The 14,663-nt window shown below is 36.2% G+C and overlaps 1 protein-coding gene across 1 annotated transcript; it reads right to left on the reverse strand.

The window, feature by feature from the left end:
• Window positions 1-2,044: 2,044 nt before the first annotated feature.
• LOC104213277 (2-oxoisovalerate dehydrogenase subunit alpha 1, mitochondrial-like) lies at window positions 2,045-6,449 on the reverse strand. The gene is made up of 9 exons (XM_009762742.2): window positions 6,128-6,449; window positions 4,476-4,613; window positions 4,126-4,308; window positions 3,869-4,026; window positions 3,687-3,786; window positions 3,485-3,596; window positions 3,181-3,320; window positions 2,894-3,079; window positions 2,045-2,346 (listed from the first exon to the last, which is right to left on the reverse strand). Exons 1-9 carry the CDS (start codon window positions 6,350-6,352, stop codon window positions 2,179-2,181), a joined length of 1,410 nt encoding a protein of 469 aa, XP_009761044.1. The 5' UTR covers window positions 6,353-6,449; the 3' UTR covers window positions 2,045-2,178.
• Window positions 6,450-14,663: the final 8,214 nt, after the last annotated feature.

Raw genomic sequence — 14,663 nt, forward strand, 5'->3', positions numbered from 1 at the left:
TTGGCCTGTTAAGAACTCACATATCCAAAAGATGAAAGTAGCAGAAATGAGGATGTTGAGGTGGATGTGCGGGCACACAAGGATGGACAAGATTAGAAATGATGATATTCTGGAGAAGGTGCACGTGGTCCCCATTGATGACAAGATGCGGGAAGCGAAGGTCAGATGGTTCGGACATGTACAGAGGAGAAGCTCAGATGCTCCAGTAAGGAGGTGCGAGCGACTGGTTGTGGAGGGCACGAGAAGAGGTAGAGGACGGCCTAAGAAGTATTGGAGAGAAGTGATTAGGCAGGATATGACGAGACTTCAGATTTTCGAGGACATGACACTTGATAGGAAGTTGTGAAGGTCGAGTATTACGGTTGTAGGCTAGGAGGTATTGGCGAGTATTACGGTTGTAGGCTAAGAAGTATTGGGGAGAAGTGATTAGGCAGGATATGACGAGACTTCAGATTTTCGAGGACATGACACTTGATAGGAAGTTGTGAAGGTCGAGTATTACGGTTGTAGGCTAGGAGGTAGTTGAGTCTTGCGTTACCTCAGGGCCGGCCCAAGGGTAAAACAGGTAAAGCTGTTGCTTAGGGCTCCTTATTTGTGAGGGCCCCAAATTTTTTTAACCATTAATATATTAGTCTATATTTTTTAACAATAATAAATATTTGAAAAGACAAAAAGCTGCACATTTAAGGGAAGGGAGCCGTTTGAGAAGAGAATATATTTTTGAGATCCGTGCAGACATAAAAATTCCACCATCTTGTGTCATTTATGCACTATTATTATTAAAAAGAATGGGCCCATATTCTTTTTATCTCTTTTTAACTTTTCTCTTCTACTATTATTCATTTGGCTTTTTTTATGCATTTCAATATCATTTCAGGAATTCTCACTACTAAAACAAATTAGATAACCTATAGGAAAAGAAATCAAGAAAACCTGCTAACAAAGATTTCTCTGTTTTCTCTTGTTTTGAAGTAGCTATGTGCAATCCAAACACCACTCCTAAGTTCACCAGTATCACCAAAATTGATCAAAAACCACCAATATCATTTCAAAATCTACTCAAACCCACTTATTTATTGATCTTTTAGCACTACCCCAAGAAAATCCCAAACAAATGCATGAAAAAATAACACCATCACAAATCTTCCAAGAAACCAGAGAAGTTTTCAAGCTTGCTTTCCCTATAGCACTCACTGCCTTAATCCTTTACTCTCGCTCCATTCTTTCTATGCTTTTCCTTGGCCATCTCGGTGATATTGAGTTAGCCTCTGGTTCTTTAGCTATTGCATTTGCTAATATTTTATTCAGTACTCTCTGGTCTTGCTTTAGGTATTGAACGTCTTTGTTCTCAAGCTTTTGGTGCTCAACGTCCTAAGCTTTTGTCTTTAACTTTACAAAGGTCTGTTGTTTTCCTTCTTTTTTGTTGTTTGCTCATTGCATTCCTTTTGGCCCCTTAATTATTTGCTTGTCTCCTCGCTTCAACTTGGTGTAGCAGGAGCTGCGATTGCTTCCGCCATGTCCAATGTGGCGGCGCGTGTTGCACATATTAAAAGAATAAATTTCACATTTCAAAAAGCTAGAAAAATAAATTTCAAATAATATTATGAGTTTTCTTCTATAACAAAATTTTAGGGGAAGTTTGGCTTTAGGCCATAAATATCATTGAGCCGCTCCTGCATTACCTTGTAGTGTTGTGAGCCTAGTCTGGTTTTTGTCTGAAATAGCTAGGGGCATTGTCGTATCTTACTATTTTCTCTTTTCGGTGCATGATCTATTTACTAGCCATCATTTTTGTTTTGCATTTTTCCTTCTGCATTTTATGTTCCTATTTTTCCTATGATCTCTGTGGTGAAACTAATATTCTCTCCTTTTTGTTTTTCTTATTATCTTGAGTCGAGGGTCTTCCGGAAACAGCCTCTCTACTTCTTCATGGTAGGGGTAAGGTTTGCGTACATACTACCCTCCCTAGACCCCACTTGTGGGATTTTACTGGATTGTTATTGCTGTTGTTGTGAGTTTTAAAGAAGGTTTTGTGATTGTTCCATTTTGGTAATTTTTGGGAAGTTGCATTAATTAAGTACTAGAGTAAAGTATACATTAGTTAAGTTAATATTTCCAGAGCATTGCTACAGGAATTGCCATGAATTTGCATATATATATATATATATATCCGTTACGCTATACATGGACATCGGTAGGGTAGTCTGTTGAGTGTTTCTTGAATGTATCTCTAAGAGACCTCTCTTGCTCTTGGAGGTTGGGTAACATCTGGTCATATACATCTGTAAACAATTCTGTCAATGGAGGTTTTTCCATTTTCTCTGCTCTTTCAATTGCCTGCAGTACCTGCACCAAAGACGAAAAATTGATTTAGAAATCTACTTCCATTTCACAGTAGATATTACTACGTGCTAGTGTACTAACAAAGTTTCACATTAGTAGCTGAAAAGATTGAGAGTCTACACATAAGGTGTAATGATCTCTAATGGTTTGAGGCCTTTTTGGGGAAAATCGGGTGGGCTTAGTGCAAAAGAGATAATATCACATCATGTAAGAGTATCTTCGGGCTGGTTTAGCCCAACATTATATACTCACTCTGTTTCAATTTAGATGAAATAGTTGACTTGGTACAAAGTTTAAGAAAAAAAAAGAAGATTTTTGAAATATGTGATCCTAAAAGCTTAAAAGGAAAAAGCCTTGTGGAGCCATAACATTTGTTTGGCAATAAAAGCTTCTCGTAAGGGCAAAGTAGGTAAAATGAAAGGTTAAAGTTAAATTGTTTTTAAATATAGTAATATATTTTTTTTAACGGAATAATAAGGAAATTATGTCATCTAAATATAATTGAGACGCAGAAAGTAATATATTTCGAGATGATATGCCGGAGTTGTACCTGTTTCTTGGTATTTCTGTAGAGTTCAGATTCCTTGTCATCACTCCACCAACCATTTCTCTGAATCCATTTTCTGAATCTGGCAATGGGACTTCTGGCTGTTTTCCAGTATTCTATTTCGTTTGTTGGCCGATACCTCGTGGAATCATCAGATGTCGAATGGTGTCCTACTCGATAAGTCATTGCCTGACATTTTCACCAAATGCACATATAATTTTTCACCTCATTTAGTTGGTACTATTATTATGATGCATTCAAAAGCCAATGACTGTATACACAAGTTTAACCTCAACTAATATTGGTCTGTTCTCATTGATTGCCATATTCCGAGCTGCATGAATAGCACTATAAACAGCAATAGCATCATTTCCATCTACGCGAATACTCCTTATTCCATAACCTATTCCCTTTGTCACAATGCCATCGCCTGCCACAAGAAGAATAAGCTAAGGAGATAATATAAATTAATCACATTCCCATGTCCAAAAAATGTAATTTAGTTTCACATAAGTAGTATAATTACGTAAATATAAGTGTATCATTTCTAACAATTTAAACTTTTAAATAAGGCAAAGAGGAAATGAATCTTACTTCGGAACTGTTCATATACAGGGGTGCTTATGGCCCATCCATTATTCCGGCATATGAAGATAACAGGAGCTTCCATAACTGCTGCGAAGTTCAATCCAGCATGAAAATCTCCCTGTAATGTTTTTCCACCAAAAATATTTAACTGAGTCATCTCTATTGGGAAAGGAAGTCTAATTTCAAAGAGCTCATTTCCAATATTTACCTCACTGGTTCCACCCTCCCCTGTATAAACAACGGTACATGCCCCTCTTTTATCCATTTTTAGAGAATAAGCCACACCAGCAGCCTGAGATATCTGAGTGCTGAGCAAAGGCAAATAGAGTAGGTAGCACATTATCGCGATTTCTACTGGGAACTTATATTAAGTCTGAATAAGTATCTTACGCCAAAGGTGAAGAGATGGTTATAACATTGTGTTTCTTGGAACCATAATGTACTGGCATTTGTCTGCCTTTTCCTTTATCATCCTTATTCCCAAAACACTGGTTGGTACATTCTTGCACGGTGAAGCCACGCCACAATAAGACCCCGGATTCTCGATACTGCAATAACAATGTGTTCACACATTTCCATGTTTCTAGATTGCATAAAAATTTCATAATATAACTTGAAACAATCATATGGTAACTTGGGGAAATTACTTGAGGTAATACAAAGTCATGTGGAGATAGAGCAGCAGCAGATGCAATATTGATGGCTTCTTCACCACAACAAGTCATATAGAAGGAAATTCTGCCTTGCCTTTGTGCTTCATAAAGGAATGTGTCCATAGTCTTAAGAGTAACCATAGCAGTGTACATGTTCACAGCCAGTTCTTGCCCTACCTGACATATAATTACTGTCCATTACATAATGCAAATTAATAAAATTGGCTCTCCGGAATGATTTACCTTATTTTTCACTGACAGTACTGTAAATATATAATCGTTTAATAATTTAACCTGTCATATAGAAGGCTACTTGTTTTAGTTGTAATTAAGTAATTAAGTACCTGCTCATATATACTATCGGAAATTAGAGAGCCATCATCATTTAGAACTCGATAACATGGCAATCTTATATCGGATGCCTCTGAAATAAACTTCATCTCTGATGTTAATGGAATTTTCCCACCTGGAAAATCTAAATCCTGTTGAATCATTAATAATTATTAGCGATTATCAGCTTACACAAGTATCTCAATACTTAATTTTCACTAAATCATGCACAAGTTAGTACACTCTTCATAAGTAATTAAATCAACACAAAAGAAATTTAAAGATTGAAACATTTAACAAGTTTCAATCTTTAGGCATTTTCAATTTATACTTCAAAGTCTTCATTTCTTAATTAATTTCTAATATTTTATTTTTAATAAATAAAACACTGAAATGTGAGCCACTGACCTACGCTCTAGATACAGTATACGGAGTAGGACTCAACTCGTTTTAGGTTAGTTCATTAGAAACATCAAACAAGTATTACTTCATCTTTTCCCCACGTTATACTTGATTGAATTTAGAATTTATTAAAAAAAAAAAGAAAAAGACATTTGACCCTTTAAGATAAATGTATGTCATATATGACAAAATATTCTTAGAATCTTGTAACATTTAATTAATATGTTTGATGTTATTTCTAATAAAGTATGCTTATAAGGGTAAAGGGAAATGTCAAAATTTAAAATTTTTAAATATGTCAATTTTATTAGAGTAAACTTTCAAAAAGAGTATCATTGAAACGAATTGAGTATCTAAAATCTCTATTCATATACTCTCTTTATCCAAATTTGTTTAATATAATTCGAATTTTGAGAGTCAAATAAGTTTTTCTTTAAGCACAAGTATGTCATATGTCTTTTAAATATTTTAATTTTTTTTAATTATAATACCTTATATACTTTTTATGTAGTTTCCAAATATATAAAAATTATGCCTAAAAATTTTAAAAAATTTATCAAAATTAAAAAGTTTGACTTTAAAATTCGAACCGCATCAAACAAAGGGTTGGGGGAGTATCTTTGTAAGTATCACGGTTATAGAATCTGATCTCAGTCCCGAACTGGACCCTGCACACCACCTAGGTTCTACTCTAATCCTCTCCAGAAACATAGGAGTAGTTAATGTTACTTTCTTTTTCTGACATAATAACGCTAATTATATAGTAACTTGATTTAATGAAGTTCTAGGTTTCATTTAGCATTATTTCCGACAGTGACAACAACAACAATCCAGTAAAATTTCACAAGTGGAGTCTGGTAAGGATAGAGTGTACGCAGACCTTACCCCTACCCAAGGGGATAGAGAGGCATAATTTCTAATTATGTCTTTTTATAGAACATAATAATATTGTCATTTTTAACGGACATAACACACTATCATGCTGGAGCCACACGTATGTTCGAGGTGTGTTAAAGTGTCAAGTAACACTCCTAATCCAAAAAATTACATAGTGTAGCTAGGCGTATATCTTGAATGGTCCCCTTGGATTCCTTGTGTGTTTATTTTTTTTATATTTTTTCTGCTCTTAATGAAAATTCTGTCATACTATACTGCTAATATATAGTTGATGCATGATAATCCCAGTACTACATATATAGTTTAAGTCAACTAGACCAGAATAAAAATGACGATAGTATGAAGAAAAAGAGAGTTCAAAAGTTGCCTGATTTTCGTGAGCAGTGTCACTATGATAATCCTCTTCATAACTGCATGGATCCAGTTTCTGTCCAGCTTCAATGGAATCGAAACGTCTTGATACAAGTACGGTGGTAGACTCGCCGGAAAAAGCCACCGGCTGCTTTCTTAAAATGCCACTACAGCTAGTCCTCCTTGAGCTTAGTACAAAATGATTTAACCAGCTTCTTGATCTTACAACCCAATTTGCCATTGAAATTTTCTTGAAGAAAATAATGAAAGATTTTTAGGATGGTCTTTTAGAAGGTAATAAGATAATGAGTTCAAGGTTGAAGTCTGGAATGTGTACCATAAATATGAGGAAGACAGCTCCCTCCCCCCCCCCCTTCCCCCCTTACTCTTTCTCTTTATGGAAAGTATAGTCGCCGGTATGGAAACAGTCAGGGGTGGATTTTATAGGAGAAATTATGTGGTACGTGAGCTCGTAATCTTTCTGCAAAATTAGATATTTTTTGTATAATATTAACTATTGACACCTATATTCTAAGAAGGTTGAATGATGCGCTTGGTTGAAGGTTGAATTATTTATTAAGAAAAATATGGATCAATTCCCATTTAATACATCTCTTCCTCCTTTATGTACTAGAAATCATAAATCCACCTCTAGAAACATATAATTTGGTGCGGACTAGTTATGGAAAAGTTAGTAATGGGAGGGGGGGGGGATTAAAAATTAAACATTTCTTATTGAATATTTGGTTTGTTGTATTAAAAATTACTACTACCCATTGTATAACTATAATATATGTTTTCATTCTGGTTTAAAAAATATTTTTTTTACTATTATACCCTTGATCATCTTTAGCTTTATATATTTTCTTTGCAAAGCTTTATCTATTCATTTATTTTCGGATAAAGCTTTATTTTCTCACTAAAATTATTTTTGGTGGAATCTAATAAGCCGTCACGTACAAGTGACCCAAGCGTTGGTGTTCTCATATATTCGGCCGGCATAAGTAAAGCAACATACCAAACTGCCTATTTAATGCAGCATCATCTACCACATGACTTCTCCAATTCCACTACTCAAACTTGCTGGTCATACAGTTACATTAGTTAATTTAAAGCCCCAACCAACTGCCCATTTAATGCAACCATATCACTTCCCCAATTCCACTACTCAAACTTTTTCAACATTTACAGAATTAATTTTAAAGCCCCAACCTCTCCCACAGTTGGAACTTAAGTGGTGATGTTGAAAACATCTAAATGACAAATGTTGTTCAAAAGGTCAAGAGGACCATCTAACGTCATGTCAAACCAGAGTACGACACAGTTGTAGTGTAAAGTTTTATTGCTGCTAACTGTTCAAGACGTGTAAATGCACATACACTGCTCCATTTCTGTTGTATCCAACTCCTCATAAGCGGGGTGGATCTATTAAGACCCGAGAGGTGACAGGCCACCCGCAAGCTTCAGCCGAAATTGTATGTGTATATATGTAAATATATAAGAAATCGGATAAATATTGACTGCCACTCCGAGTGACAAAAAAGGCCGTGGTGCTAGTGGCAGATGCATAGATTTTCCTCCTTGGCAGCCAGGGATTGAGCCCATTTAATGTCACGACCCAAAATTCACTAAAAGCTGTGATTACGCCGGACATCACTGTCAGACAAGCCAACACCAAAAAGTTAATTAAATTCTCAATTTAGTATTTTTAAAATCCTTTCTTTTCCTTACATTAAACAATATATAATAAACTTCACTGAGTAGATAATGATGTTTTTAACAAATTGAATACTGATAAATCCCATATTCATCCCAGAACCCGGTGTCACAAGTGCATGAGCAATTTCTAGTAATTTAAAATGTAATACAATAACTGTCCGGAATACAAATTGGACAGAAAGGAAAATACAATACTCTGAAGGAGACTCTGCTGGCTGCGGGTCGTCCCGAGAGATGCAGCTCACCTAAGTCTCCGTATCAACTATGCCGCTGCGCCTAACGAGGCCACTAGACATACATATGCATGTGTAACAAAAATGCACAACAAGTGTAGTATGAGTACGAAAGCAACGCGTACCCAGTAAGTATCCAGTCTAACCTCGAAGAAGTAGTGACGAGAGGTCGACTTCGACACTTACTAGTGGTCCAATAATATCAAATACAGTAGAGAAGTAAGTAAATATGAAACAGAGTAAATATATGAGATAAACATGTATTAAATACGTGGTACAATTCCCTTCTTTATAATTTTTGCTCGAGATCTCAACTAGCAAGTTGCCTCCGTAACCGGAGCATATATATAAAGATATAGTGGATATCATCAAGAGGTTGTCATAAATCAAATCATGGAAAAACCCTAAGATACACCAGCTTCTAGCCAAATATTACGCACGAATTCCATAAGAATGATGTATATATATAGGAAATGCTGAGGCATACTGCCCGATCCAACATAAAAGTAAATTGTGCACTGCTGAGGGTCGAACGACGCGAACCATAGATGCATCTACTAACCTGCCAAGGCGAACAACCCGCTCCCATGAGAGTGTGGTACATAAATCCTGTCGAGGCGAACGACCCGATCCCATAAGAGTAGTAGAAGGAAATACCCCGCTCGCGAATCATACATGTGACGCGGTCAAATATAATTTACGGAATTTCCCCGCTCACGAATCATACATGCGACGCTACCAAATATAAATTATTAATAAATCAAAATCCTTTTCTTGATTCCTTTCAAAATAAGGACAATTCAACGTGAAGCTTTTAAAGAGATTTTCCCCGCTCGCAAAATACACATGCTACGCGATTACACATAGATTTCTTAAGTCATTATAATATTTCTCAATTCTTTCGAAAATACGAAGTTTCATGACAACCCTTAAAAATTTTAAATTCTTCAATTCAAATTCCTTTCAATACAATTATTACGTAACCCTAATCTTGTTTCTTCTCAAGACAACAATAACATAAATTAACAACAATATCAACAAAGCATGATGTAAGCCTAAACTACCCGGACATAGTCATAGCTAGTAGTTACGTACAGACTCTCGTCACCTCGTGCGGACGTAGCCCCTCAAATAGAAGCACATAATAATTTAGTTCACCTATGGGGTTAATTCCCTCTTACAAGGTTAGAAAGGAGACTTACCTCGCTCTGAAGTTCCAAAACCGGCATTTCACGCCCTTCCGAAGACTCAAATCGATGCACAATGCTCCAAAACTAGCCAACAATTATGTAAACCTATTAATATATGTTCAATTACTCATAATAACATAATTTATAACAATTTCTAATCCCGATCGAAAAGTTGACAAAATCGCCCTCGGGCCCACGTGCCCCGATTCCGGAATTTTTTGAAGATAAAGTTTACCCACAACCTCACTAACTCAAATATATAAATTGCTCTCAATTTCATGTTCAAAATTGTGGTCCAAATCCAAGAATACAAATTTCCTAGGTTTTCTTCAAAATCCCAAAATTTCTATTAATTTACATGATTTTCCATGTTAAAATCAAGATATAATCCAAGTAATTAACTTGCAATAGGTGGGAATCACTTACCTTGACATAGATGATGAAGATGGAGCTCCAAAATCACTCCTAGGTCGGCTCCCATGGAGGAAATGAGATGAAATGCGCCAAACCCATTTTTTTTACATTTATACACTGCTCAGACGACTCTTCTTCGCGTTCACGAGACCCCCATTGTGTTCGCGAAGAAGAAAATTACCAAAAGCCATTTTCCAAACTCTTCTCAGACAACCTCTAATATAATGGTCGTAACTTTTCATACCAAACTCCAAATGACAAATAGTTTAATGTTTTGAAAACAAAAAACCAAGATCTACAATTTTCATGTTTTGGTCATCTCCCAATTTTTTAAGGATTTTGATATATAAGCTGCCAAAGTCAGCCCTGTGCAACACAAATTTCTTCTTCATCTTCCCAGACAACCTGTAGTGTATCAGCCAACTTTTTGTACACAAATCCAAATACTAAATAGTTTATCTTTCTGAAAACTAAACACAAAGGGCTACAACTTTCCTTTTTGGATTATCTCCAAATTCCTTATAGATTGCGAGATATGAGCCTCCGAAGTCAGACCCGTGCAACAGAGATTTTCTTTTTCGCAAACGCGAAGAACAAAGTCCTTGAAGCCAATTCCTTCTTCGGGAACGCGAAAAACAGCACCAGACACCAGCATCAGCTATTGAAAAACAGCCCAAAATGATCTGAAACCACTCCGAAATACACCCGAGGCCCCTAGGGCCCCGTCCAAACATACCAACAAGTCCCATAACATAACACGGACCTGCTTGAGGCCTCAAATCACATCAAACAACGCTAAAACCATGAATCGCACTCCAATCCAAGCTTAATGAACTTTAGAATTTCAAACTTCTATATTCAATGCTGAAACCTATCAAATCACGTCCGATTGACCTATAATGTTGCACACAAGTCATATTCGACATTACAAATGTTACATCCCGCAATATTATGATGATGTTACGTCCTGCAGTATTATATTATGATGATGTTATACCCTACAGTATTACATTACAGTGATGTTACGCTTCACAGTATTACGTTACGATGATATTGTACCCTGTAGTATTATACGTTGAATTTGTCGTTAGGTAATTGACATCAGTCCAAGTAAAAGATTATTTGGAGATTATAAGGATTATGATATTTCACAAGTGATGAGTAAATTCATGAAGGTGAAAGGGGAAGCAAGTCAAAGAAAATAAATTTTCATCAAAGTTTGGTATTTTGGGGTAAAATACAACCCGAGCTAAAATATTCGGTATTTATGGACTAGTGCCATACAAGGTATTACATGACCATGCTAGTAAGGTGTACAAGGTATGCTAAAAGAGAGTAGTATTTTAAGTAAGTTGAGATAATTCTTAATTATGCAGGTAATTGGTTAATTATCGGGTAACGGGACATTACCTAATTAATTAGGGATATGTTGGATAAGTATTAAATAGCATGATGTGGCAACCCCATATTAAAAGTAAATGACTCACAATCTTGATTGAAACGTGGCATAAATATTACACTTATATATAAGACATTTAGTAAAGTTTGGTAAGTTTGCTCAAGTAAGAAATGACATAACCTTCTTCCTAGCTTGGACATTGTTCAAAACATGCATTAGAAATCCCCCAAGCTTTTCAACAAAATTTCTTAGTTACAAACCATTTCATATCTAACATTTTCAATACAAACCACCCTACCCTACAATCAGATGTGATTTTCTTACAAAATTCCTTTAAGATTCCTACAATTACTTACAAAATACTACACTTCATAACAAAATGTTAGCCATTCTTCAAAGTTTCAACAAAACTTCTTGAAACCAAGTGATTCCAACGAGAGTTATTAAAACCTTAGCGACGTAAACTTTTGAGGTTCTAAAGGAGTACGATTCAACCTTTTCCAAGAATATCATACAGATTTTTCCCCTACCCCAGGTATGTTAAGGTTGTCCCTTCTTTCTTTTGGCATGATCCATACGATACAAATGAAACGAGCAAAATACGCAACTTTCATAAATAACTCTATTCATAAAAATACTAGGGGTGTCTATATTCTTGATTCCCCATGTGTCATATTATTTTATCATCTGTTCATGGGTCTCAGAAAAATATGAAAGTTGAAAAGAGTTTACTATATGATATTACTCAAAGGCAAAATGTTCTTATGACATTCTGAAAGATTTTATTAATGTACTTTTCATGAATTGCATTCATGTACATTGCCCCATGACCAAATGGCGTTATATACGCATATATATGTATGTATATATATGTATATGGGATATGGGAAAGGTTATCGTGTTATATACGCACCACCACCTGATCAGCTGGTATACGTTGATAATTTTGCCCATAGTGGCCAAGATGATATGATGGGATGCCCTCAGAGGCTGATGATATTATGAAATATGTACCTATGCACGACATGACATTTATACGCATATGCATGATACTATAATTATTTCATGATTTACAAAGTTATTCAGACTTACAGGTGGAGTCATTTACTCTATATTTCCTCCATGTCTGTTATGTACTTATTTATGTGCCTTACATACTTAGTACATTATTCGTACTGACATCCCTTTTTACCTGGGGATGCCGCGTTTCATGCCCTCAGGTCCCGATAGACAGGTCGAGAGCCCTCCAAGTAGGCCATTAGCTCAGCGGAAGATGTTGGTGCGCTCCATTTGCTTTGGAGTTGCTTGTTTGGTTAGTATGAGTTAGATGTGTATTGTTTGGTATGGCGGGACTCTGTCCCGAACTTTATGATATTACATATTCTTAAAGGCTTTAGACAGATATCATATATATGGATATTTGTATGGCCTTGTTGGCCTATTATTTGAGTATATAAAGGATCATGACGGTCTTATAGGCACGTACGTCATATGTATAAGTTTGGATTACATGTTAGATCGTCCAATAACGACTATTTCTCCATGTTTTATTGTACTTATCTCACAACAACCTCTCTGGCTCATTTACTTATGATACTATGATACAAAAGATACGTTACGTAGGTACTCGGTTGAGTAAGGTACCGGGTGCCCGTTGCGACCCATCGGTTTGGGTCGTGACAAAAGTGGTATCAGAGCAGTTATGTCCTATGGAGTCTACAAGCCGTGTCTAGTAGAGCCTTGTTTATGGGTGTGTCGTGCACCACACTTATAGGCAGGAGGCTACGAGGCATTTAGGACTGTCACTCTTCCTTCCTACTCTAGATCGTGTGGTAGAGCTCAGTTGTAAGAACACAGTTTCCTAAACTCTATCTTATTCATAATACGACGAGGCCTACATCTAGAAAGATGTTTGGTAAGGGATTGAATGTGGCTGTGGAAGAATTCAGTCAGAGGAACTCGATTTTGCTTCATGCTTATGATGAATGTAAGGTCTCCAGCAGAACATGATGACACTAAGACGTGCAAGCTTCTTGATAAGGATCCCTAAGGCGAGAATGTCTATCCACTCTTACAGTAAGGAATAAGAGAAGCGGAAGGTAGATACAAGTTTGAACAAATAGAAGAAGCATGGTGAAGAAGGGTACGAGATACCTAATTAGTAGAGATGAACATTACCTATATTACAGGAAGAGAATATAAGCATTTTGAGTTACCTTCATTAATAACAGAGGTATGTACAATTGGCCATACCCATCTCAGTTATTCCCTATGGGGGTTAAGGTGTAGTTTAAGAAAAAGACGAAACATCAAAATCCGTTTGGAGTTAGAGTAACCCAAAATGGTGAATGGATTGTTTGTATTAGTTGAAATTTCCAAGGGATATTACAGATGTGCTAATATCTCCTTGTGAGACACCCAGATGGTGCACTCTAAAATAACACAACTATATATGAGTACTACAAAGATAGGAACTGGAAACCATGAAGGGATAATATTACCTTAATGTGACTCCCGTGCCTAGTGGGGTGGGGGAGGGGGGAGAATATTAGGCAGCCCGAAGAGCCACTGGATGGAGCAAAGAGGAGCTAAAAGCAAAAGAATGTCTTGTTCAAGTTTTCAAAATAAAGTGATAGACATAAATATTTGCGGGAAATAAGAAGAGAGTTAATGTGATACATAAATGACAACGGTAGGACAAAAAATTCACTGTATTACAGAGTCTTTAGTTAAATGAAGAAAATGATAAAAGGTAACATGCCTTGAGGCCACAAAAGAGTAAAGGCCATATAGTCATACCCTCATTTCGAGAAATAAGTTCGTGACTCTAATGTGATTACTAGAAGAAAAAGCTAGACCCCAGAATAATAGAAATCAGTATGGGCTGGTGAACAAGATAAACTAAAGGTGAGTTAAGGATTAAGTGATTGGATAATAGTCAGTATCATGAGAATTTCATATTATGTTCCGACGATAATAGAATGGACAGCAGAAGAAGATTTATGAGAAATTTAGAGAATGGTCATTTCAGGAAGACGCTCCCTAAAGCAAGCAAGGTGAGCAAAGTTAAGCCTAAGGGACTCCATGTGCCAGTTACACTAAGTTTCACCCTCACAAGTAAGGAAATTTGCTATCCTTGGTACAGAAGGATTACCGCAAAGCAAGTAAGGGTCATCAATGATGTGAAAAGGCGCCAAAGATGAAGAGGTAAAACATCTATACATAGATTAATCATAGCACTAAATCTTAGTACTCTCTTAAAGGGGGGGAATATGGAGTGACACTAAGTTAGAATTAAGTGGTTCTAGTAATTATGGAATGATAAAGGAAGAATCGATCAAAATGAGAAAGGGATGAGATTGCACTTATCTAAATCCTACTGATATGCTAGGATTCTAGAACATTATGCAAGCACGACGTTAAGGAAAGGAATTAAGGGTTCCTACCTGAGATGTTATGGATAAATAAGGAACCAGTGTGAGAGGTAAGTTAAGACAAAGAAAATAACCCAAGAAAGATTATGCAAAATATTGATATGAGAATGGGCCAACAAATAGTTAGTAGGTGATTCAAGAAGAGCCTAGTTATGTGTTTACC

Source organism: Nicotiana sylvestris, chromosome 6 (genome assembly GCF_000393655.2).
Source record: "Nicotiana sylvestris chromosome 6, ASM39365v2, whole genome shotgun sequence".
NCBI lineage: Eukaryota > Viridiplantae > Streptophyta > Magnoliopsida > Solanales > Solanaceae > Nicotiana > Nicotiana sylvestris.

Coding starts and splice junctions, on each gene's coding strand:
- LOC104213277 (XM_009762742.2), bottom strand. CDS start 6,352: ATGGCAAATTGGGTTGTAAGATCAAGAAGCTGGTTAAATCATTTTGTA. Junction 4,614..6,127: donor ACACTGCTCACGAAAATCAG/GCAACTTTTGAA, acceptor ATGATTCAACAG/GATTTAGATTTTCCAGGTGG. Junction 3,321..3,484: donor TGTATATGAACAGTTCCGAA/GTAAGATTCATT, acceptor TTCTTGTGGCAG/GCGATGGCATTGTGACAAAG.